The sequence below is a fragment of the Oncorhynchus keta genome, chromosome 24 (assembly GCF_023373465.1).
Source record: "Oncorhynchus keta strain PuntledgeMale-10-30-2019 chromosome 24, Oket_V2, whole genome shotgun sequence".
Lineage (NCBI taxonomy): Eukaryota > Metazoa > Chordata > Actinopteri > Salmoniformes > Salmonidae > Oncorhynchus > Oncorhynchus keta.
In genome coordinates, this window is record NC_068444.1 from 44794156 (window position 1) to 44821194 (window position 27039).

General features: G+C 40.8%; 1 protein-coding gene across 1 annotated transcript; it reads left to right on the top strand.

Moving 5' to 3' along the window:
* Positions 1-1534: 1534 nt before the first annotated feature.
* LOC118357599 (leucine-rich repeat-containing protein 4B-like) lies at positions 1535-19195 on the top strand. Its single transcript, XM_035734875.2, has 3 exons — positions 1535-1927; positions 13760-14358; positions 14489-19195. Exons 2-3 carry the CDS (start codon positions 14116-14118, stop codon positions 16499-16501), a joined length of 2256 nt encoding a protein of 751 aa, XP_035590768.1. The 5' UTR covers positions 1535-1927; positions 13760-14115; the 3' UTR covers positions 16502-19195.
* Positions 19196-27039: the final 7844 nt, after the last annotated feature.

Below are 27039 nucleotides of genomic sequence, written 5' to 3' on the forward strand. Positions count from 1 at the left end.
GTAGAGAGGGAGAGAGAGAGATGGAGAGAGGGGGAGGGAGAGAGGATGAGAGAGGCAAAAGGCACAGAGACCGCATTGCTGTGCGGCTCTTAGCGAAAGCTATCAATTGTGAACTATGCTCACTACGGCATTCAGGGAGAGGAAGGGGAGGAGTCGAAAAGTGAGGGAGAGGGTGAACGAATGAGAGAGAGAGAGGTACATATATGAGGGGTTCTTCATTTGAATATTCACCTCCGCAGCCTGTACTGTGGAGATAGATGGGGTTATGGAGGTGAGGGGGAAGTGGTGCTGGGGGTGTGGTTGTATAAAGCTACGACATTTGAACTTAACATGGGTTAATGTGGGTGTAGCATGAACATTGATTGAGAGCAAATTCCACATGCAGTTTATTACTGAGAATAGCTATAGTATTGTGTTTTGTAATTCAACACAAGTCTTAAAGGTATGCATGGAAACAGGGTGACAGGATCCAGTGCATTTTACAACCGGTTGCTGAAGTTGAGTGATGTGAAGGGCCATAACAACAGTCAAGGAGCAGAGTATACACAAGGTGGAGTAGTGTCACTAAGTAACTCCCATTACTTTTAGATTAGGAGCCAAAGTATGAGAAAGACAGGACAAAGAACAGACTAATGGGACCACATGCCACACATGGCATCCCAATATACGTCATTGCTGTCAAAGGCTGCTATGTCCCCATAAAACCATTTGCTGTTATGTCTTTTCAGATGGTCCATGTTTTTTTTTTATCGATTTGTTGTCCATCTGTCATAACAAGCCGTATGCCATGATGCCACAACCTTAGATAACGTACCAAACTTTAAAACCCTAATTGAAAAGACAATGTCTTTGTATGTCTAGGAAACGTTCATCCTGCATTAAACCAATGTTGATTGGTCTGACATGTAAAGGTTTATGCCACAAAAGTACAACTGAAAATGTCCAGGGGGTAGTGAAATAGCATTCTTTGCCAAAAGGCCCAGTGGCAATATGCTCACTAACTGTGAGATGCGATTGTGAACCAGCAATATCCTGATCTGAAGACCACCACACTGCAGAGAAATCCGGTGCAACTTTTCCTGAAATGTGCAGAATCAATCAATGAATCGATCAATAGAGTGCTTAGTCACATCAAACACTTTACACTCTGTGACTACAGTTCGTGGCCGGCCATAGATGTATCTAGGTTCCCTCAAATCCACTGGACCTGAGTATAGCCCACTCACCCGGCATTACAGACCATAATGACATTAGTGCATCACAGCCATTTGTCTTGGAATATATATATATTAACCTTAATTTAACTAAGCAAGTCAGTTAAGAACAAATGTCTTGGAATATATATATATATTAACCTTAATTTAACAAAGCAAGTCAGTTAAGAACAAATTGTTATTTACAATGAGTTTCTTGATCATGGCCGTTCATAATCAATGGTTGGTTGGTCTTCTGTGGTCCATGTTGTGGTCTACGCTGACTTCGTGGCATTCAGCTGCAGACCAACGGAATGTGCGTAAACTGTCGCTTATGCTGGAGTGCGAAAATACTATGCCAAACGGGCGCCGTCTCGTTTGCTGCCTGCGCGCGTCTCCAAGGATGAGAAGATGCTTGGATGCATCCATTACGGATTTCGTTCTTATTTGAACTGACTACCGATTTAACTATGTTCATGTATACGTTGCTGCACCCTGTTCGTGTAGTTTGTGGGTTCTGCTTATGTTGAACGTGCTATCGGTGTATAAAGTCCTTTCGTTGCGTTGGTGCTGCGGAATACAAGAGAGCCGAGCTAACATCCGTGGAAGAGAGCTAATCAATTTAGAGAAGAGGAAAAGAGGGTTATAGTTAAGGGGTTGGGGAACTGACGAGAAGAGAGGGAACGAAAGGAGAGAGAACGTCGACCTCACACCCCAGAAATTGAAACAGAAAGGTATGAGTCTATTGGACGTAGGTGAAATGGCCGTCGTAGTCAACCTATTTGTTATTTTGGTATGATTCTGCGTATATCAGGTGGATATATTACCGTTTTATTTGCTCAAATTGCTTAGTATGAATGAATATCGGGGGAAACCATCGGGTTACAATTTAAAATGTTGGAAATCAAAGCTAATGTGTTGTAAGCCATTCTTAAGATAATTTCAAATAGAAAAGGTGCTGGAATCATACATCAGATTATTTTGTAACATATCTGCCTAATGTTAAATAACATTATTTTTGTTGCATTTGTTTAGTTTAGTCAAGGAGAGTCGATGCAAGCCATTTTGTAATGCAGAATTAGGCCTATTCTAATTTCAATTGCGTTCCAAAGGTGCGCCGTAGCGCGAGGCAAACTGCATTATTGGAATTATATGATCATTTATAGTCACCAGGGTTTATTGTGCTTTGGTCATACACTGAGGATAGATTACAACTATTTTTCATTTGAATGATATGGGAATGATCTAATTCGACTTTTTATTCCAATGATTTAGACTCTCAATTTTATGCTGTAAAATGACCAAATGAAGATTTAAAAAATCCCCTGCAAATGAAGTATAAGCCACCATTTTAACCGTAACATAATTTCCCCTATAAAACACTGATTTCAACTATTGTTTAAATAGTCTCATCCTGACCGGATTCCCACCTTCAACAACTCCGAATCCATTTAGTGTTGTCATAGTTACAGGAGATGATGTTTGCCTGCTGCACCTGTGTGGCTTTGTGTTAATCTCAGACCAGCTGTAAATATTAGGCCTAATTGAGCCTGGTATACAGGATCTCTCTTAATGCTCAGGTAGCCTTTAGCCTAAGAATATTCAAAGCCACAAATGCTAACACTTAAAAGACTGCTTGTGTAATGCTTTATAACTTGTTATACCCATATAGGCTATTAACCTTTTATACTGTCTCATAATAAGCTGTATAACAGGCTATATTAGGCCTATGTCTCTGTTATGTATCAACATTTCAACTGACTCAAAATGGCTGTTATTTAGTCATGATTAATATAAGACTATTATAATAGTCTACATTATAAAATGCATTATAACAGCATAATAATGCACATAATAGTTGCAGGCTTTTGATGTAAATTATAACCAAAGGCTATTTATGTAAGTGTCACCCCACAATAATCACCTCAACATGTGACCAGATCCAAAGAATAACGCATTGGTAGAATATGGTGATCACACAATAATCATGTGTTTGTATAACATTTGGTCAGCAGGTTGCAGATCATTTGTTTCTTCACGATTGAATGCTTTCTTCTCCCACGACTGATTGTGTGTAGTAGTACATGGGTGCCACCATGTAGAGAATGTTTTTCAGCAGAATCGGCAGAATGAATACACCTCTGATCACGAGTAAACACAGTTCACTTTCATTGCAGTCACGTTGTATTCCTTCTCGCATCTATGCGATCTCCTCCTCACCCCCATGTGGAGTTCAATGCACAACACATCAGCTGTATGTGACCCGGTGAAAAAACCCTTCCAAGCCAAACCGCTACATACAGCCTACATCATTGTCACCATATTAGCTAAAGTGACGTCATAGTCATCATAGCTAATATAACTAATGTGTTAGTAAACCCGCTACAATCATGCAGTAATGTTACAGTGTACAATACATTAGTCAAACCAAAAGTATACCTTAACTTGGAAGAGTTCCATGTGTTGTGTTGGAAAGTCATAGCTAGCTAGCTAACATAGCATCCCTTTGTTTGAGTAGGGTGTTTCAGTAGGCTAAACTAGATAGCTGCAATTGCTAGCTAAGTAAGTGAAACTGAAAGTGGAAAGAAATGACACTCTTTCTCCTTAAGTTTGGGAGAAATTAATTTGTTCAAAACTATTCAACTACTGTCTTTCTCTCTCTTTGAGTCAACTACTCACCACATGTTATGCACTGCTGTGCTAGCTATCATTTGATTGGGTGGACAACATGTCAGTTCATACTGTGAGAGCTCTGAAAGTTTGGAGGACATCCTCTGGAAGTTGTCATAATTACTGTGTAAGTCTATGGAAGGGGTTGAGAACCATGAGCCTCCTAGTATTGAAGTCAATGTACCCTGAGCTGTCCTCCAGCTACACCATGGTGCTACCCAACAGAGTGCTGTTGAGGCTACTGTAGACCTTCTTTGCAAATCGTGTGTTTTAATCAATTATTTGGTGACATGCTTGTATTTAGTATAGTTTTATCTAAAAATAATAACTTTTAAAATGCTTAAAATGTGTATTGTTATGAAATTCACTGAGGAGGATTGTCATCCCCTTCCTCCTCTGAGGAGCCTCCGCTGATATGTAACCAATTGACCCTAATAAGAGAATATGCACTATAGAATTGCACCATTGTACCATCGACAGTGCACAGAGTGTATGAAAGTGTCCTCAAAAAAAAGGATACATCTATGGACAACAATGTGTGTTCTGTTAGATATTTTGATGGCCTTGGAATGAGTCTTAGGGCTCGATTCAGTCCATATCGCTGAAGATAGAGCAGTAAACATTAAAGGCAATGTTCCCCCTTTGTCACAGACACTGCATTCACGGTAAACACTGCATATATCGGCTCAATCGGAAAATACCTTTACATTTAAATCACTCTATACCACGGCTCTTCCGCAATACGGATTGAATCGAGCCCTTAGTGAAGAGCAATCTCTCCCCTATCAAGCCATGGGTCTGGCTAATTAACTTGTTTTACAATGGTTTGTCTCTCTGTCGTCTTGTAAAGCCCAACATACAGTTCTTATATAATGAAAATGGAAATTTCATGAACAAGATCGGGCACGATAAAATGGGACATTTTCACAATTATGGACAGGCCCATTGTCTTAGAGGCATCATCCTGTAGTGTAGGCCCCACTTAGATTGTGAGCGGACACCACACACATTGAATATATTCCCCTTCTCCAATTCTACTGTCTGTTGCAAAGACCTGGAGGCTATGTTATGCACATTGACACAATAATAATTTGTCTCAATGTTGCAATTATAGTGGACGATCATGGATTGAAACTGTACTTTGGTGTGTGTGTGTGCTGGATTCAGTGGCGATTTTCGCATGTAAATCTTGGTAGGGGGAAAAAACATGTGAGATGCATGCCACCTAAGCCACTACACAACACAACATTAACAATGTTAACAATACATTAATTACACTATACACCTGGCTATCAGCGGAGCCTTGTCTGGCAGCGAAACAGTTTACTCAGCCTCATTTACTGCCTTTAAAAAACATAGCTTATATGGCTGACTTGCTTAAACTAATGTGGTTTCTACTGACAATTGAGATGCACAAACTATGGCATAAGGGTGACGACGAGCGGATAAGAGGCAATCCATAATTTCTATTAAGACATTAAAGACCGACGGTGACAGAATTCAGAAAATGGGCTGTTCTTACAGTGTTCTCCCTGTACACCAAGTCAGAACTGTAGGATAAATAAAGTGGTCATATAAGCTGACAATGAAAGCTCTTGCAATATTTGATGATTACATTTCTCAAAAACAGGTTATAGGCTACATGTCCACCACCAAGTCAGAACAGTAGGCAAAATTAAGGGGCTGAAAATAGACCAAATTATGAGGGGGAGGCACATGGGCTACTAACAACTTACTACACAACATGCACTTAGTATTACCTTATTAGCTACAGTATACATATCTCCCTGGCATATTACATAATTTATGAAGCAGCATACAATACATTTTTGGACTCACCTTGTTGTGCTGTGGTCACTTGAACAGGAAGGATGTGTGGCGGTCCTTCGTGGGTAAATGTTGTCATAAAACTTTGTCATCAAAGTCTGTCATTCCCTGGATTTATGGTGCTTTCAAGACAACTGGGAACTTGGGAAAAAAAGGTTGAATCATGATGACGTCAGTGCTCTTCAGGTCGTAGCTCTAGAAAGAGTCCCAAGTTCTGAGTTCAATGAAAGTTCAAAACGTATTTTCCCAGTCGTAGCTCATTTTTTCCAACTTCCCAATTGTCTTGAACTCACTAAAGTCAGATTTTGCACTTCCGAGTTAACAGTTGTTTTGAGTGCAGCACATATCATGCTTCATTGACAGCATGGTCAATGTTGAATGTTTATTATTTTCAACTAGGAAAAGAGACCCTTAATATTAGACTTGGGACCACACAGCCACTCCACTGAATAGCAGGCTAATGATTGCTTTGCAATGCTTGCAGTTAGCCACTGATTCCTTCCAAACCACTTATTGTTGAATTTGCGATTTCCAACTTGTAGAGTAATGTTTATGTCCAATGGCCAATGAGCACCAATACGTTGTATCTATAATTTATCTTCATTATTTATTTTCATATGACAAGGATTAAAAAGGATTTGCCAGTAGATTGTTGACTTGAGTCATGATGATGACCGCTAGGTAAGATTTTGAAAGTATAATGTTGACATGATCAGTCCAATCAAAGCTACTGTAGATATAACGTGATTTGACGTCATTTTATCTGTGGCCAATGACCTTGAGCCTTCTTGGATGGGCACTTCTAATGTAACTCTATGGCAGCACTCAAGGGGCTATAATTTTCAAGGTCCACCCTTAAACTTGGCGGTGACGTAGTGTCGCTATGAGTGACGGAACACTGAGCCAATCACGGCGCAACGCTCCGTATTTTCTGCTGGCTTGCCCCATCACCATAGAAAGCACTGAGCTAGGCTGAAACACCTGCATTTTGGAGCTGCGTTACCCAAGAAAACAAAAAAGAGACCATGCTTGTATGCAGCTTTATTAAGTCATTGATATACAGTACCAGTCAGACGTTTGGGCACACCTACTCATTCAAGAGTTTTTCTTTATTTTTACTATTTCCTACATTGTAGTGTAATAGTGAAGACGTCGTAACTATGAAATAACACATGGAATTATGTAGTAACCAAAAAAGTGTTAAACAAATCTAAATATATTTTAGATTTTAGATTCTTCATAGCGGCCACCCTTTGCAGCCAACCTTTGCCTTGATGACAGCAGTGCACACTCTTGGCATTCTCTCAACCAGCTTCACCTGGAATGCTTTTCCAACAGTCTTGAAGGAATTACAACATATGCTGAGCACTTGTTGGCTGCTTTTCCTTCACTCTGCAGTCCAAATCATCCAAACCATCTCAATTGGGTTGAGGTTGAGTGATTGTGGAGGCCAGGTCATCTGATGCATCATTCAATAACTCTCCTTCTTGGTCAAATAGCCCTTACACAGCCTGGAGGTGTGTTAGGTCATTGTATTGTTGAAAAGCAAATGATAGTCCAACTAAGCACAAACCAGATGCGATGGCGAATCGCTGCAGAATGCCGTGTGCCTTGAATTCTAAATAAATCACAGACAGTTTCACGAGCAAAGCACCCCCCACACCATCACATCTCCTCCTCTATGCGTCACAGTGGGTACCACACATGCGGAGATCATCCGTTCACCTACTCTGCGTCTCACTAGGACACTACAGTTGGAACCAAAAATCTCAAATTTTAACACAAATTTGGAATTTGGACAACAATCTCAAAACAGACTAAAGGACAAAATTCCCCAGTCTAATGTCCATTGCTTGTGTTTCTTGGCCCAAGCAAGTCTCTTCTTATTATTGGTGTCCTTTAGAAGTGGCTTCTTTGCAGCAAGTCATCCACGAAGGCCTGATTTACGGAGTCTCCTCTGGACAGTTGATGTTGAGATGTGTCTGTTTCTTGAACTCTGCAACGGATTTATTTGGCCTGCAATTTCTGAGGCGGGTAACTCTAATGAACTTTATCATCTGCAGTAGAGGTAACTCTGGGTCTTCATTTCCTGTGGCGATCCTCATCAGAGCCAGTTTCATCATAGCGCTTTACGGTTTTTGTGACTGCACTTGAAGAAACCTTCAAAGTTCTTGACATTTTCCGCGTTGACTGACCTTCATGTCTTAAAGTAAATATGGACAGTTGTGTCTCTTTGCTTATTTGAGCTGGTCATGCCATAATATGTACTTGGTCTTTTAGCAAATAGGGCTATCTTCTGTTTACCACTCCTTCCTGGCTCATACACATTAAGAAGGAAAGAAATTCCACAAATGAACTTTTAACAAGGCACACCTGTTAATTGAAATGCATTCCCGGTGACTACCTCATGAACCTGGTTGAGAGCATGCCAGAAGTTGCAAAGCTGTCATCAAGGCAAAGGGTGGCTACTTTGAATCATCTCAAATATAAAATATATTTTGATTTGTTTAACACTTTTTTTTGCTCACTACATGATTCCATATGTGTTATTTCATAGTTTTGATGTCTTCACTATTATTCTACAATGTACAAAATAGTCAAAATAAAGAAATCCTGGAATGAGTAGGTGTGTCCAAACTTTTGACTGGTATTTTATTTGTTTTTACATTGTTTGCAAACTGATATGTGACATGTATTAATGCCTAAATAACATGCAAAACAGGCAAGCACCCAGAACATTTTATTTTTTATTTTCTAGAAATGTAGTGCTCAAAACAGGTGGGCCTCTGCCCCACCTGCCCTGAATGACAGGTGGCTGGTGAGTGGCTGGTGAGAGGGTGAGTAAAGAACATTTCTGTAGACCTATAATTAACATATTCTTAATGGCTGCTAAGACAAGAAATATTTGAAAAGCGATTGATGTTTACCTAATCTGCTGCCTATACTGTATGCCGATTAGGATTCATGAAGAGTTTGTTTCCTGTTATTGTGAAAGGCAGGGTCGGCCTTCGTGTGCAATGCATACGTTTTGAGGGATCATCACTGAACCAGATACTGTGACATGTTGGTGTATGTGCAATTAGTTTCTTTCTTTCCCCTGTATATATGTTACGTTTCGTGTAAAAATATATTGGACTCACTGAGGCTACTCAATAATTATTACTATTACTGAGCTGTAATCCACCAGCCCAGTACTTCAGATTGGTTTGGGTGAATTATTTGAACACTTGTAAAGCACTTTCTTAATGACCCCTTTGTCAGAGAAGGAAATATACTATGACTACTGAGCAAGTGTGGGCTGTTGACATGCAGTCACTCGACCATGTAGTAGCCTACGGAACCCTAAAAGCTTGTGGCTTACGTGTTAATTGAGCAAAAAGAGAGACACTGATTTGTTGAAAACGACTGAAGTACATCTGCTAGCAAACTGCTAACTGCACAGTGCTAGAGTGGAATAGGATAGTGCACTGGGCAGTAAAACACAAGATGGTGTGTGAGTCCGGTGCCATAGCAACCAGGTTTCTAGGACCACATGAATGAACGGCACTGAATCGGAGAGAGGGTGTTTTGGGCTAACTCTAAACCTGGGTTCAAATCTGACTATTCACCAGAGAAGTATGATATGAATGTTTGAACAGCAGGGCCTTGACCTACATACATTATTTTATTGAAAGTCTCCATCTTTGTCGGTCTTAAAGGGACAGTACAGGGTAGTTTGTGTGGAGGAGGATGGAATGGGGTTCCCATGTTTGTATATATGCTAAGATGACCATGTTAGCTATTTTACTACCCAAATTCCGGCGCACAATTGGCCCAGCGTCATCCGGGTTAGGGTTTGGCCGGGGAAGGCCGTCATTATAAATAAGAATTTCTTCTTAATTAACTGACTTTCCTACATTAAAAAAATAAAGGTTAAATAAAAATTGAATTCACTGAATTCTATGTGGCAGAAACGACCAGGTAGAAATCATATAGTTGGTACACATCAATAACCTATAAATTACTTGTTTGTGTAAAAGAAATGCAGTATGTGTACATCCTGAGTAGCCTGATGGTATCACACGAGAGGTGCAGGGCTGAGTTGCTTAACAGAAAAACCTGTTCACTGTGTAATGGACTATTGAAATGACATTACACTCCCCTCCATATGTATTTGGATAGTGAGGGTAAATGTTTCATTTGGCTCTTTACTCCAGCATTTTAGATTTCAGATAGAATGTTTCATATTAGCCGACGGTACAGAATGTCACCTTTATAATCTTAGGGTATTTTAATACATATCTGTTTTGCTGTTTCGAAATTAAAGTGATTTATGTATCTAGTCCCCCCATTTGAAGAAGTTATAAGTATTTAGACATTGACTTATAGTGTTTTAGTAGTCAACTGTTTCGTATTTGGTCCCATATTCCTTGCACGCAATGACTACATTAAGCTTGTGACTCTACAAACTTGTTGGATGCGTTTGCGGTTTGTTTCTGTTTGTTTCTGTTTCTTTTCCCTAATAGGAACTGAATGGTAAATAATGTGTAATTTTATATTATTATGGATAATCACGAATGAGGCACAAAGATCATACCCCCCCCAAAAATGTTAACCTCCCTGTTATTGGTAACGATGAGAGATAAGCATCTTTTGTTGTAGCCTCTGAACAGCATCTCGCTCATCATTATTCATGATTCATTCATGATTTTTCTTAATCATGGCATTATCAGGATTAATCTAGAAGTGTTCAGAAACATCTAATCTACTCACTTAGAAATAACATTACTCCAGTCATCATTCACCGTTCAGTTACTATCGGGCAAAACACAACCTAATCAAATTTCAAATGCTCCCAACCAGTTTTTAGAGTCACAAGCTTGATGTAGTTACATTGTGTGCAAGGAATATGGACCAAATACTAGACTAGTTACATGAAGTGTTTTCCTTTCTAAATGGTAAAACAGATCATGTGCATGAGAATACCCTCAAATAAAGGGTGGCATTCCTTATTGTTGCCTCATATTAAACATTTGATCTCAAATCCAAATCCAAAATGCTAGAGTATAGAGCCAAATTAAAAATTCCTAAATACATATGAGGGAAGTGTAGAAGCAATACTAGGGGGTCCCTCAAGTTTAATTCAGGATCTTGCACCCCAGTCCAACCCTATAGGCCTATTGGAGGATGCAGACCAGTCAGGTGCAGATGCAGACCAGTCAGGAGAGGTGCAGATGCAGACCAGTCAGGAGAGGTGTAGATGCAGACCAGTCAGGAGAGGTGCAGATGCAGACCAGTCAGGAGAGGTGTAGATGCAGACCTATCAGGAGAGGTGTAGATGCAGACCAGTCAGGAGAGGTGTAGATGCAGACCAGTCAGGAGAGGTGTAGATGCAGACCAGTCAGGAGAGGTGCAGATAACTGGGTTACACTTTGGTGTGGCAGTACACCTCAGCAACTTTCACTGGGGACAAAGGGGACATGCCCCCCCCCCCAGTTTTATAGTTGGAATGTAATACAAAACGAGGCAACGTTGTGGTTGAATTTACCACAGGTGGACTCCAAACAAATTGTAGAAACATCTCAAAAACAGAGTGGCCTCCATCATTCTTAAATGGAAGAAGTTGGTCAGGGAGGTGACCAAGAATCCGATGGTCACTCAGACAGAGCTCTAGAGTTCCTCTGTGGAGATGGGAGAAACTTCCAGAAGGACAACCATCTCTGCAGTACTCCACCAATCAGGCCTTTACAGTAGCATGGCCAGATGGAAGCTACTCCTCAGTAAAAGGCACATCAAAGCCCGCATGGAGTTTGCCAAAAGGCACCTAAAGACACTCAGACCATGAGAAAAAAAATTCTCTGGTCTGATGAAACCAAGATTGAATTCTTTGGCCTGAATGCCAAGGGTCACGTCTGGAGGAAACCTTGCAACATCCCTACGGTGAAGCATGATGGTGTTAGCATCCTGTTGGGATGTTTTTCAGTGACAGGGACTGGGAGACTGGTCAGGATTGAGGGAAAGATGAACGGAGAAAAGTACAGAGAGATTCTTGATGAAAACTTGCTCCAGAGTGCTCAGAACCTCATACTGGGGTGAAGGTTCACCTTCCAACAGGACAATGACCCTAAGTACATAGCCAAGCCAATGCAGGAGTGGGTTCGGGACAAGTCTCTGAATGTCCTTGAGTTGCCCAGCCATAGCCCGGACTTGAACCCGATCGAACATCTCTGGAGAGACCAAGTACAGGTGTGCCAAGCATGTAACGTCATACACATTAAGACTCGAGGCTGTAATCACTGCCAAATGTGCTTAAACAAAGTACTGAGTAAAGGGTCTGAATACTTATGTAAATGTGATATTTCATTTCTTTATTTTAATACATTTGCAAAAACTGTTTAAAAAAAAACTGTTTTCGATTTGTCATTATGGGGTATTGTGTGGGATTGATGGGGGGGGACAATTCAATCCATTTTAGAATAAGGCTGTAACGACAAAAATGAATACATCTCACTCAAAGTAGTAGTAACATTTTGCATAAAAGTTATCTTACACCTTCCCCTCAGTCAGTTACAGGAAGCCCTCATTAATTGTGCAACATCGGTTGAGACTACCCAAGAATTGAACAATAACCATTCAGTTTTGGATTTGAAAACACACACTTTCAATAGGAATAATGACAAAATGTAACAAAATGTGGAAAAATTCAAAGGGTCTGAATACTTTCTGAACGCACCGTATATGAACATATTCAAGGAGGACACAGTGTTCTTGGGGACCTTCAATGCTGATGAAATGTTTTGGTGCCCTTCCCCAGATCTGTGCCTCAACACAATCCAGTATCTGAGCTCTACGGACAATTCCTTCAAACTCATGGCTTGGTTTTTGCTCTGGAATGCACTGTCAACTGTGGGACCTTATATAGACAAGTGCGTGCCTTTCCAAGTCATGTCCAATCAGTTGAATTTACCACAGGTGGACTCCAAACAAATTGTAGAAACATCTCAAAGATGATCAATGGAAACAGGATGCACCTGAGCTCAATTTTGAGTGTCATAGCAAAGGGTCTGAATACTTATGTAAATAAGGTATTACAGTTTTAAATTTGTAATATATCTGCAAAAATTCCTAAAAACCTGTTTTCACTTTGTCGTTATGGGTAGTGTGTGTAGATTGCTGAGGAAATGGTTTGATTTAATCCATTTTAGAATTAGCCTGTAATGTAACATAATGTGTAAAAAGTCGAGGGGTCTGAAAACTTTCCGAAGGCACAGTATATTATGTCCCCCCCACATCTAAAACCGAAGTTGCGTCCCTGCCCCTCAGTATCACAAAGCAGACCCCCCAGTTCTTAGTAATCAGTACAACCGATTGTGATTCAATGAATATCTGTCTTTCAGAACAATAGGGCTAGGTCACCATTTATTGGATGTGGGGAAACTTTTAGCTGTTTCCCTCATGTAGCAGTAGTTGTGTAACATTGATTTTAAAAATGGGTTATACTTCATTAAATATCATTTCAAACTGACAGTACAGTACTTGCTTGTTATTGTCTTTTAAAGTGATGTTGGTATGTGATCAAGGCTATTTATCTCTGCAAATACCTTTTCTCCACGCACATTACCGTGTGTATGATTGTGCTCATATAATACTCTCATCATTGAGTAATGAATCAAACGCTACATTTATTTCAAGACCAATATTTATTTTGCTCTAGGCCTGTGGTGCTTTGAGTTGTGACACACCTTAGCTTTCAAGTGAGCTCTTTAGAATTTTGTGATCCACCTTTTGAACAAGTATCAAGCCTCGACCAACATTTTTACCTCGACCTATGAATTAAATAGTAGGTGACTCACTAGTAGGCTCAAGAGCCTAATTTGTGAGAACCAATGCTCTAGTGTAAACCTGAAAGGTTACATGCTTTCAATGCATTTTGTCTATTGACCATCAATCTTGCAATTGCATTCCACATGATTAAATATTTCACAGTGCTTCTACAGTTACAGAGCTAATGTGTCAGTACTTATGCCTTGTTCAGTTGTCTGATCCCCTTTCTTTCTTTCTTTCTTTCTCGCTCTCTCTCCCTCCTACAGTGAGGAGCATCTACCCTCCATAGAGACACTCCTTTCAAGAGCCGATTCACCAAACATCTCCTTTTTTATTGGAATAATTGTCAGGGGACAATTATTAATTCTCTAAAAACAATATGCTGAAAAATAGACGGCATTCTATATTTAAACTGACATGAACAAAGTCAAGTGAGGAAATATAAATGATAAATCAAGTGACCATTTAATATCTAACAGCTCTTCATGGTTTTTAAAACGACTTGAAAGAGAAGAATAGAATGTACTGGTAAAATGAACATCAAGAGAACCGCTTAATTGTCTTGTATCAGAGGTGATTTATCAACATAATAGAACTAAGGGCGGGTCATGACCAATTTGCCATGCATGTTGTCATGATGACCAGCCCCTCCACCCCCTCCCCCCTCCTCTGGTTGGTCCAGCTTTTGCTGTGGCTTCACCACCATGGACCTCAGCTGACAGGGGCCGTGCCCCCATGTCCCAACCCCTGTAGCTGCTCCAATCAGGCAAGCCGCGTCATCTGTACAAGGAAGAGTTTAGAGGACGTACCGGACAGTATATCTGTGAACACAAGATACCTCAACTTACAAGAGAACACGATTCAGGTAAATATGCCTTTCTCTCATTACATTTACCCACGATTCATACATGTACGCATATGAACAGAGTATGCTTTACGGCAGAGAGGTTTCATATGGCTACAATGTACCAGCATGTTTTTATATCTCTCAACAGGTGATAAAGTCAGACACGTTCAAGCACCTGCGGCATTTGGAAATACTGCAGCTCTCCAAGAATCACATCCGACAGATTGAGGTGGGCGCGTTCAATGGCCTGCCAAACCTCAACACCCTTGAGCTCTTTGACAATCGCCTCACGCTGGTACCATCGCAGGCCTTTGAGTACCTCAGCAAGCTGCGGGAGCTCTGGCTACGGAACAACCCCATCGAGACACTGCCAGCGTACGCCTTTCACCGCGTTCCCTCCCTGCGCCGCCTCGACCTGGGCGAACTCAGAAAGCTGGACTACATCTCTGAGGCCGCCTTTGAGGGCCTGGTCAACTTGCGCTTCCTGAACCTGGGCATGTGCGGCCTGAAGGACATCCCCAACCTCACACCCTTGGTCAGACTGGAGGAGCTGGAGCTGTCAGGAAACCAGCTGGGGATCGTCAGGCCGGGCTCCTTCCAGGGCCTGGTGTCACTGCGCAAGCTGTGGCTCATGCACTCCAAGGTGACGGTCATTGAGCGCAATGCCTTCGACGACCTGAAGAACCTGGAGGAGCTCAACCTGTCCCACAACTCTCTGCATTCACTGCCCCACGACCTCTTCACCCCACTGCACCAGTTGGAGCGGGTGCACCTCAACCACAACCCCTGGGTGTGCAACTGCGATGTCCTGTGGCTCAGTTGGTGGCTCAAGGAGACAGTGCCCAGTAACACCACATGCTGTGCCCGTTGCCACGCGCCCCCAGTCCTGAAGGGCCGCTACATCGGTGAGCTGGACCAGAGCCACTTCACATGCTACGCTCCCGTCATCGTAGAGCCACCCACCGACCTCAATGTCACAGAGGGTATGGCCGCGGAGCTGAAGTGTCGCACTGGCACCTCCATGACGTCTGTCAACTGGCTCACCCCAAATGGCACCCTCATGACCCATGGATCGTACCGCGTCAGGATCTCAGTCCTTCACGACGGAACCCTGAATTTCACCAACGTTACTGTGCAGGACACGGGCCAATACACCTGCATGGTGACCAACTCCGCAGGCAACACCACAGCGACTGCAGTGCTCAACGTGTCCTCCTCCGACTCCAGCAACCCCTACAGCTTCTTCACCACCGTCACTGTTGAAACCGTGGAAACAAACAATGGTGAGGATGCTGGGAGGCAGTACATCAACGAAACCTACGTACCACCAGATTACCTGGGTCCCACTTTTTCAGGAGGGGTACTGGGTAAAGGCAGGGCTGGATTCACCATATCTCCATCTCGCTCTTCTCTCCACTCTTTCTCCCCGCGTGCCACCAGAAACACTGAAAATACAGTCACAGTGTCGATAATGGATGTCACAAACATTACTGGCCTGGACGACGTGATGAAGACCACCAAGATCATCATTGGCTGCTTTGTGGCCATCACCTTCATGGCAGCCGTGATGCTTGTGGTCTTCTACAAGCTGAGGAAGCAGCACCAGCTGCACAAGCACCATGGCCCCACCCGCGCTATTGAGATCATCAACGTGGAAGACGAGATTGGTGCCGGGGCCGGGAGCGGCATCTCAGGGGGATCGACCATGCAATCTGGGTGCGGAGGAGACGGAACATTGAGGATGCATCACCCGGAAATAGTCAACCTTCCCAACATTGGGCGATCAGAGCATCTTAACCATTACTACAAGGCCAATCATTTCAACAACAATGTGATGGGTCTGAGCATTGGGACAGGGGCAGGAGTCGGTACTCTAAGCAACAAGAACAATCTATCTCCACTTAACCAGCAAGGCCAGGATATCCCAATCTCCTGTACACAGGTTCCAATCCCCTCCGCCACTTTCCAGACCATGTCTGGAAATGGCACCAACACCAACCCTCTTTCTGTTTCTCCACCTCTGCCAATGTCCCTCCCCATGCCCCCCATGGGATTACATGGATCGATCAAGGGTTTCATGGGCCAGAACCAGAACCCACAAATGGAACCTCTTCTGTTCAAGGGAAACTCAAAGGAAAACGTTCAAGAGACTCAAATTTGAGAACAAAGAGTGAGGAAAGAGAGTGCAAGGGAACGACAGAGAGGGGATTGATGGCTGGTTTACGCACTGAATGATTAGACACTACAGTGCATTGACATTACACCAAGAGAGAGGATAGACTGACACCGCAATACACAAACGCATAGGCTGGTCAGCTAAAGTGTACTGAGCCAAGGATTACCACAGTGGGCCACTTGTGTTTGTAGTAACGGTCACGGCAATGGAGTTAAATATCGAACATCGCTACAATGTAAATCTGTGCCAAAGCAAATGTTTCTTGCAGTTTCTATGAGTTGTATTCACATAGAAGAAAGTACTGTGGCTCAATTCCCTAAGTCATTGTTGGCCAGTCTGTCAAGACATGCACAGCACGTACCACATTGAAGTTTGAGTTATGAGACATAACAGGACTAGACATTTCTAGTCATTTCTCTTTTACAGAAAACACTTGTGAAAGACACTCTGGTATAAACTCAATAGTCTCCCTTGAGGCCGTAGGTAGGCATAAATGGAAGGACAAAGGGTACAGTACAGTACGAATTACTGTGAAAATTCACAAATTCTATAAGTATATTTTCATTTGAGTATGTAACATTGCAGATTCCAATGCAGAGATATTTTGGAGGATGTATGAGCTGTAATAGTTTGTTTTGTGAATTATCAGGGGTGGTGATTGTGAAGGTTGAATTATACACTACATATGTTTTGAGTTTGGCTACTCATCCAAAACAGAAGGGCTCAATTGCAACACTCATTGTGATGCTATGAATTTGGCTTCCATGAATATTGTAAAATCGTAGGAGAGGTCCCCCAGTGTTCTGTAAGACAAGCTTTTGTCTGTGATAACTGGACAATTCTGTTCTGGTTTGTTTTGAGAGTATATCCCATATATTCCAGCAGGCTACTTGATTATTCAAATGAGAGCTTCAGGTGCCTGCATGTGCCATCAGCAAATGCAGGTGAAATAACTAAACAGTGAGCTAATATCATGCAAAGAATTGTATGGGCAATGGAAATGTTGACAAAGTGTAAAACAACAGATCAGTGGCAAGATATTTGCTAGAAGTGGGTAATTTGTTATGAACTCCTTTCTCATGGTGACCATTTTGATGCTACATAATGCCGTCAACAGGGTGATTAAAATGCCTGTCTTTGCCATGACATTCAGTCGGTGTGTTCAACCACCATATTTGGTTTGGTGTAACAGAAATGAATGATAATAGTATTTGGTTGTGTGACAGTTGGACAAACCACCTTTTTACAGTGTACCTTTCATGTGTTGATACCATTTAAAGCTTTGTGCATTTAAACTGTCTTCAATTATTTTTGCTTAGTTTGATATTATGTGTACAATTGTCTAGCCATGTATCATTCACATAAATGAATTAATCATATATCGAGGTCATGGAGGTCAGTGGAAACCAATTGAAAACAAACAATAGTTATAAAGAGTGGTACAGTAGGCTACATTTTTAAATACAGGTTGAACCTATATGGTATACGATTCACCCATTAGTCATCTTGGTAATCCTAGTATGATGTCTGTTCTTAAATATCTCATGACAGGCTTTTAGTCGTTCTAAGGAGAGAGTTACATTGGCATTAAAAGGACGCTTAAAGTGGCACAGAATCCAGTTTGTCTCCTGAAAAAGCTTCCGCTTCACTTCTTAACCTCAAGAAAATCTGAAAATGGTTGTTGCAATTGAGAGCGAACTGAACACGCCAACCATACTCAAGTGGAAGAGCGATTGTTGAGATTAGATGTATGTGTAACTGTAATATTACACACAGCAAGTAGTATTTTTGTATATGGAGGTGATCTTGCACCAACATGCTGCTCTGTGTGATTTGTTATTTCCTTTTGCTGCACCCCTCTCTCCTCGCAGAGCTGCATACATTTTCAGAGCTGGTGCCTTGAGTGAGTGGGGATGGTTGGTTCTTCTGGTTACTCCCGTAATGAGAAACAAAGGCGCATGTTTTGGGAAAATAATGATAACATGAATAATAATATGGTCAATTCTGATAGAACATATGATTATATCTGTTGTGTTAGACATTTACATAGGGCTTTCATTTAGTTTGATCAGGATTAGTATATGAAAACAACATGCAAAACTGTCGTCAACAACGGGTCAGTTTATAGGTTGCCCAACCAAGGAACTATGAGGGAGTTTTTCCTTTTACGTTTTACACCCAGTTTCAGTAATTATGGTACTTCTTCTGAAAAAGCGTGAAGTAGAATAATGATATAGTATTTTACTAATGTGGTCCGGCAGACACTTTTTGCGAGCAGGGTTCAACTGTTTCCCTACTGAGATGCTACTAGAATATAAATGAAGACTAAAAACTCCAACATATGGCTGCACTGGTGATGTGCTACATTTGGTAACTGCCCTGTCAGGTTTCAAAGAGCATATTAAATACCTCTGAGTGTGCTACATGAGAGTAAACCACAGAACAAGATCTTGGAATTATAATATTTGGCCCAATGTTTGATGATCAACATCGCAATTGTAGACATGTCACATTCATACCATTGGAGAAACTATGTCTATTATTAAGCTGTATTATTATTTATACATTTTGTATTATTGTTGTTATTATCATTATTATTATAAGGACCCTGTTACACCCTGAAATGAATGGTGTAGTAAATGTCTACCCAACAGGAATATGATGGAAGAAATGCACAACAGGAACAGTCACTACTAAACCAGTAACAACACCAGTAAAGAACACATGAACTTTGACAACTATGTCATCTTTACTCTACTTTACAAAAGAAGATGATGATGGCCTCTTGCAACAGATGGAATACTGAGTCTGTCATTGTCCCCCCACAGTAATGGAATACTGTATTGTAAACCACAAACTGACCTTTTGGTACGAGATTCCGTTTGATAAACAGAACAAGAAACTGAACTATGTTGTTTTCTGGAAAGCTTTTTAATGACGTGAAAGAAATGAAGTTAAGCTATAGCAAACATATAGATTTCTTTAAATGCAAAATAATAAAAGCATCATTTTTGTGTTCATTTGTTTAAAAGAATTCCGCAAGTGTTGGTTGTATCTAAAGTGTAATATTATTGATATGGTCATTATCAATGTACTGTCATCTGATGTCACTTATAAATCATAAACCCAGGGATACAAAATGGTGTAGTAGGAGGTTTGAAACATTGTACTACTTTTCTATTCAACTTTGGCCACATCAATACATATGGTATTTACACTTCTATGATTGTCTTACAATGACTGAGAGGTACTATACGTTGCTGTCGATGCCAGTTTGGCTTAACTTTCTGCCAGCTGTGAAGAATATTTCTCATTAAGAACTGTTCAACACACACAGTTCCAATTTCGTTTGGTTGTTTTCCCATCTTGAGCACCACATACTACAAAACACTTGAGTTTATCAGTTAAGCCAGGTAATATTCTGATGACATGATAATACATTAAGTTACGGCGTGGATTTTATAACACAAAAATGAAATGAATTCTGAACAATATCACTTCTTCTGTGTGTTTTGTCATTTTTAGTTTTCCGACCTCTTATGAAGAGAAGGGAGTAAGTACATCATTGACCACTAAGAACGGTGCCCATGTTAGGTCAGATTCACATCAATGGAAGTTGTGTCAGAGTCAATTCATTAAAAAATGTTTGTTGGACATGACTGTAAAAACACCAGCAAATCAGCTCCAAGTGATTTTAATTTAGGAAATCTGTTACAAAGTATTTCCACGCAAGGTTTGAAATGAGTATGTTTTAGTCTAATGTTATATCTGTTTGGGCTTCTTGCGGTCAATTTGCAGTTTAACAATAATTTATAATTATGTTTTGGCCCCATCCGCGCAAGAAAAAATTGTCCCATGGCTGAATGATTCCTGCTTTATGCCATTTGGACTACTAGTGTGCGGCCTAATGCAAGGATGGGCAACTGGAGGTCCCTTATGTAGGCCCACTGATCAATTTAAAAAAAAATGTTAGTCGATGTCTCCATTTACTGTTGGAAGTTAGAATAGTATAATATCATTTAGCAATTTCGCAATTTGGTTGTGCATCAGCAGTTTTTCTCTTGTTATGTCAGTCACTGGCTGTCACTCAATTAGCCATGTCAGGAAAAAAAAAAAGATATTGGTAAGTTAGTCTAGCAGCAAAATGTGTAGATTTTTAGCAATCGTACATTAAAACTGCAACATTTTCTCTCTGCCCCATGGCAAATTGTGTAGATTTGTAGCAATTGTACATTAAAACTGCAACATTTTCTCTCTGCCCCAGGGCAAAATGTGAAGAATTGCAGCAATCGTACATTAAAAGTGCAACTTTTTCTCTCTGCCCCATGGCAAAATGTGTAGATTTGTAGCAATCGTACAATAAAACTGCAACATGTTCTCTCTGCCCCATGACAAAATGTGAAGAATTTCAGCAATCGTACATTAAAACTGCAACATTTTCTCTCTGCCCTGTGGCTAAATGTGTAGATCTGTATCAATCGTACATTAAAACGGCAACATTTTCTCTCTGCCCTGTGGCTAAATGTGTAGATTTGTAGCAATCGTAGAGTAAAACTGCAACATTGTCTCGCTGCCCCATGGCAAAATGTGAAGAATTGCAGCAATCGTACATTAAGACCGCAACATTTTATTTCTGCCCCATGGCAAAATGTGTAGATTTGTAGCAATTGTACATTAAAACTGCAACTTTTTCTCTCTGCCCCATGGCAAAATGTGAAGAATTGCAGCAATTGTACATTAAAACTGCAACTTTTTCTCTCTGCCCCATGGCAAAATGTGAAGAATTGCAGCAATCGTACATTAAAACTGCAACATTTTCTCTCTGCCCCATGGCAAATTGTGTGGATTTGTAGCAATCGTACATTAAAACTGCAACATTTTCTCTCTGCCCCAGGGCAAAATGTGAAGTATTGCAGCAATCGTACATTAAAAGTGCAACGTTTTCTCTCTGCCCCATGGCAAAATGTGAAGAATTGCAGCAATTGTACATTAAAACCGCAACATTTTCTTTCTTCCCTATAGCAAAATGTTTAGATTTGTAGCAATCATACATTAAAATTGCAACATTTTCTCTCTGCCCCATGGCAAAATGTGAAGAATTGCAGCAATCGTACATTAAAACTGCAACATTTTCTCTCTGCCCCATGGCAAAATTTGAAGAACTGCAGCAATCGTACATTAAAAGTGCAACATTTTCTCTCTGCCCCATGGCAAAATGTGTAGATTTGTAGCAATCGTACATTAAAACTGCAACACTGTCTCGCTGCCCCATGGCAAAATGTGAAGAATTGCAGCAATCGTACATTAAAAGTGCAACATTTTATTTCTGCCCCATGGCAAAATGTGTAGATTTGTAGCAAGCGTACATTAAAACTGCAACATTTTCTCTCTGCCCCGTGGCAAAATGTGTAGATCTGTAGCAATCGTATATTCAAACTGCAACATTGTCTCTCTGCCCCATGGCAAAATGTGACGAATTGCAGAAATCGTACATTAAAACTGCAACATTTTCTCTCTGCCCCATGGCAAAATGTGAAGAATTGCAGCAATCGTACATTAAAACTGCAACATTTTCTCTCTGCCCCATGGCAAAATTTGAAGAATTGCAGCAATCGTACATTAAAAGTGCAACGTTTTCTCTCTGCCCCATGGCAAAATGTGTAGATTTGTAGCAATCGTACATTAAAACTGCAACATTTTCTCTCTGCCACATGGCAAAATGTGAAGAATTGCAGCAATTGTACCTTAAAACCGCAACATTTTCTCTCTGCCCCGTGGCTAAATGTGAAGAATTGCAATAATCGTACATTAAAACAGGGGAGACCTGCGGGCCACTGCAGCCCCCTATGATTAGTTCAGATGTTATAAAACTACTTACACCGCTGTGAGTAAGTACTCTTTGTTTTTGTGATGTTACTAGCATGCTGACGTGTACAGTAAGCACCACGGTAATAATACTTGAGGTGGCCTGACATACTGTCTTCATAATATTTACATAGGAACGGCAAATCTTTAGAAGACAGCACATGGTTTATTGTATGGTCTCAGTATGGTCAGAATGGAGTAACTGTCTGTGTTTTGCACCCAATTGGCCACAGAGTCATGGTTGAGAACAGCTATCTGCATCTGGTTCGTCATACAAAGGTAAATCTAACTCCCCATAACTGCTGGTATACGCCTACTGTACTGTAATCATAGTATGATCCACTTATTTGTCCCAGTTTCATAATGTTTATTGCAAATGGAATCCAACCAATATAAAAAAAAATGTTTATAGGCAAATAATGAATATACATTGGTGATCCATTTTCCATTTGGATCATTTTATGATTTGTGACGCTTACGCGCCATGTTTAACAAAGACTACTTTACATTTGGGACACTATTCGATTCTCTGGGGCATGTTTGTATGTGGTTGTCATCCTGCATCCTGAGATCCCTATTGGTCCCTGGACACTTCCTTTACATTCCTGTTTAAAGAAATTCCTGTTGGAACAAGCATCAAAATGCAGTACAGACAGGGGATCTGAAGAGAGAGATTGGTAGTTAGCGGTGAGCTGCCAGTAAGGATGGTGTTTATTAATAAGTTGAGGCAGATAACCTCGAGCTAATACGAGTCTTGAAAGCAATTGCACCCAAAACACCTTGAGGTGAAAATTCAAGTAGGGTAATTCATAACCTGTGAGTGTGTTGCCAATTTTCGAACACACTTTATGATCGATAATTCTTAGCATTAGCGTAAAGGAAAGAAATGTGAGTTAGCGAAAGAAAAACCACATACATAACATCTCTCATGCCGTATATATCTGCTTCTAAGTCGACAGAACAGGCAGATTTGAAGTAACACAAATTGTAATATTCTTAAGAGGCCGCGAAGAGAGCAGCGTAATGTGCCGTATGCGGCGGAGGAGAACACATTCAACACGCATCCAGACTAAAGGTTCAAGTGAAATGGAATGCAAAAATGTGATTCGAGGAACGTGTGATCTTAGAACACAGACATGCGTGGCAGCACAAGGTGGTCTTGAGAAAACACCATTCTCATCGCTCACAGCAAGGCACAGCCATATGTACTGGAGGCTCATTTTCTCATCCTCTAATTGTGACGTGACTAATTGAACTGAGAGGGGGACAAATTGTGTTTGTGGATGGGCGCAACTACCCTCCCCATCGCTGTCCCCTTTATCTGGATCCAAAACATGGATCTATCCTCTTCCTGAGCCTGCTCTCTTGCCCTCTTTTTCTTTTTCCATGCTATTGTTCCCTTCAAATTCAATAGCCTCACAGCACTGATTCTCAAGGGATTTCCTTCTCACTACCATGGCCCACAAAAAGACTATACATATACTGCAGCATCTGTTGGGAGACTGACATTAAATGAACTCCACCATGGTGCTGTGGAGACGAGGTGTCACAGTGTGTAAGCAGATACAGTAGTGCCTCTGCTCTGAAACCATGGAAATGTTGTTTTTCTGCTGTAGGGAGGTAGCACATGCCTACAGTACATGCATACAAGAGCAGTTTATGGTAGCTATATTCAAGTGTGGATGTAGCATGAACGGCTAGATCCTGGCTGTGAATTATGTGGCCTGTTAGGGAATTGAGTGACATGATCTGTGTGTGAGAGTTAGTGTGCGTATTAGGGTTATATTGTATTAAATACAATTATTTTGAGATAGTGATTTTTTTACACTCATAACTGCATATTTGGCTTTAGACTCGCCCAAAAAATAAAACACGGAGGAAAATGCCTTTTGTTTTAATTTTGATGGATGTTTTGTATCGTTTAATGCAAAAATGGGGTAGTGGGTTCGAGATGAGGGAGTAGGTTGATACAATTTATCTGGAGCCTGTGCCAACTCTTTTTATGATGATTCAGTCTGTTCATGTACCAACCTGAAACAAATGTTGTGGAATAAAATATGGACAATTATTGTTAAGAAATGCATGTGTTTGAATTCAAATGGAAACCTTTGCCTGTTTTGTTACCAGGAGGAATTTTGTGCATATTCCAATAACGTGTGCATATTCCAATAACGTGTGCATATTCCAATAACGTGTGCATATTCCAATAACATGTGTGCATATTCTAATAACATGTGTGCATATTCCAATAACGTGTGCATATCGCAATAACGTGTGCATATCCCAATAACATGTGTGCATATTCCAATAACGTGTGCATATTCCAATAACATGTGTGCATATTCCAATAACGTGTGCATATCGCAATAACGTGTGCATATCCCAATAACATGTGTGCATATTCCAATAACATGTGTGCATATTCCAATAACGTGTGTGCATATTCCAATAACATGTGTGCATATTCCAATAACATGTGTGCATATTCCAATAACATGTGTGCATATTCCAATAACATGTGTGCATATTCCAATAACATATTCCGAAGTCCGAAGTTTACACTTAGGTTGGAGTAATTAAAACTTGTTTTTCAACCACTCCATAAATGTCTTGTTAACAAACTATAGTTTTGACAAGTCGGTTAGGACATCTACTTTGTGCATGACACAAGTCATTTTTCCAACAATTGTTTACAGACAGATTATTTCACTTACAATTAATTCACTGTATCACAATTCCAGTGGGTCAGAAGTTTACATACACTAAGTTGACTGTGCCTTTAAAAGGCTTGGAAAATTCCAGACAATTATGTCATGGCTTTAGAAGCTTCTAATAGGCTAATTGACTTCTTTTGAGTCAATTGGAGGTGTACCTGTGGATGTATTTCAAGGCCTACCTTCAAACTCAGTGCCTCTTTGCTTGACATCATGGGAAAATCATAAGAAATCAGCCAAGATCTGAGAAAAGTAATTGGAGACCTCCACAAGACTGGTTCATCCTTGGGAACAATTTCCAAACGCCTGAAGGTACCACGTTCATCTGTACAAACAATAGTACGCAAGTATAAACACCATGGGGCCACGCAGCCGTCATACTGCTCAGAAAGGAGATGCGTTCTGTCTCCTAGAGATGAACATACTTTGGTGTGAAAAGTTCAAATCAATCCCAGAACAACAGCAAAGGACCGTGTGAAGATGCTGGAGGAAACAGGTACGAAATTATCTATATCCACAGTAAAATGAGTTCTATACCGACATAACATGAAAGGCCGCTCATCAAGGAAGAAGTCACTGCTCTAAAACCGCCATAAAAAAGCCAGACCACGGTTTGCAACTGCAGATGGGGACAAAGATCGTACTTTTTGGAGTAATGTCCTCTGGTCTGATGAATCAAAAATGTAACAGTTTGGCTATAATGACCATTGTTATGTTTAGAGGAAAAAGGGGGAGGCTTGCAAGCCGAAGAACACCATCCGAATCGTGAAGCACGGGGGTGGCAGCATCATGTTGTGGGGGTGCTTTGCTGCAGGAGGAACTGGTGCACTTCACAAAATAGATAGCATCATGAGGCAAGAAAATTATGTGGATATATTGAAGCAACATCTCAAGTTAAAGCTTGGTCGCAAATGGGTCTTCGAAATGGACCCCAGGCATACTTCCGATAGTTGTGGCAAAATTACTGCGTTGTCCTTAAGCCAAGGTGTCGGAGTGGCCACAAAGCCCCGACCTCAAGCCTATAGAAAATGTGTGGGTAGAACTGAAAAAGCATGTGCGAGCAAGGAGGCCTACAAACCTGACTTAGTTACACCAGCTCTGTAAAATTCACCCAACTTATATTGGGATGCTTGTGGAAGGCTACCCAAAATGTTTGATCTAGCCAACTTGACAGAACTGTGGGAAGAATGTCAACATGAGCCAGCATCCCTGTGAACACTTTCGACTCCTTGAGGGAAAAAGTGTATGTACCATCAGTGTACATGCCATGCATACATGATTTGAAAAATGTGATCTCTAAATGTTTATGTCTCCAAGTCTCTCCATTTCTAATGTTATTTTACGGTAACAGAATTTTATTTTCTTTTTTTTTAATGCTTTTTTGTTTAACTCTGATGTTTGTCTTTCCAGCAATCAAGCAATGGGTCAACCAACATATATTTTCCTTGCGATGCATCATGAACACACTAAAATAGCTCACACATTCAGAATGCATCAGTGCGTTCGGGTCTCATTCATAATGCATTCTGACTATGTAAGTTGTTACTAATACAGAACCTCTAACAAGCAAAGGGCCTCCATAAATACCTCACCAGCCCGTTAAAAGATGTTTGAGGTTAAAAAGGGATCCCTTGCCCTTTCGCGATTTCTCCATCGTCTCCAACATCCTAGTCTAGCATATGAACATGGCTTAAGTAGTAGATAATGTATGTTGGTATGCTAAGGTAAGTTAATGCACAATGTTGATATGTGTGGTTGGATTAATCTTGGAATAGACTACAGAATGCACCACTACTGCATATGGTACACTACAGTAGGACCTCTGGTTGCTGGATGATACAGTGAAGCTGCTTAGGGCCACAGTAGGATGGTAGCAAGAACGTGGATGAGGATTAAGGGGAAAGGGTGAAGGATTGTAAAGTGAAAAGTGGTCTAAAGGTCCAT

What these genes read in the sequence shown, in the direction of transcription:
- LOC118357599 (XM_035734875.2), top strand. Translation starts at nt 14,116, where the DNA reads ATGCATGTTGTCATGATGACCAGCCCCTCCACCCCCTCCCCCCTCCTC. An exon ending in TACAAGAGAACACGATTCAG is followed by an intron (nt 14,359 to 14,488) that starts GTAAATATGCCT and finishes ATCTCTCAACAG; the next exon opens with GTGATAAAGTCAGACACGTT.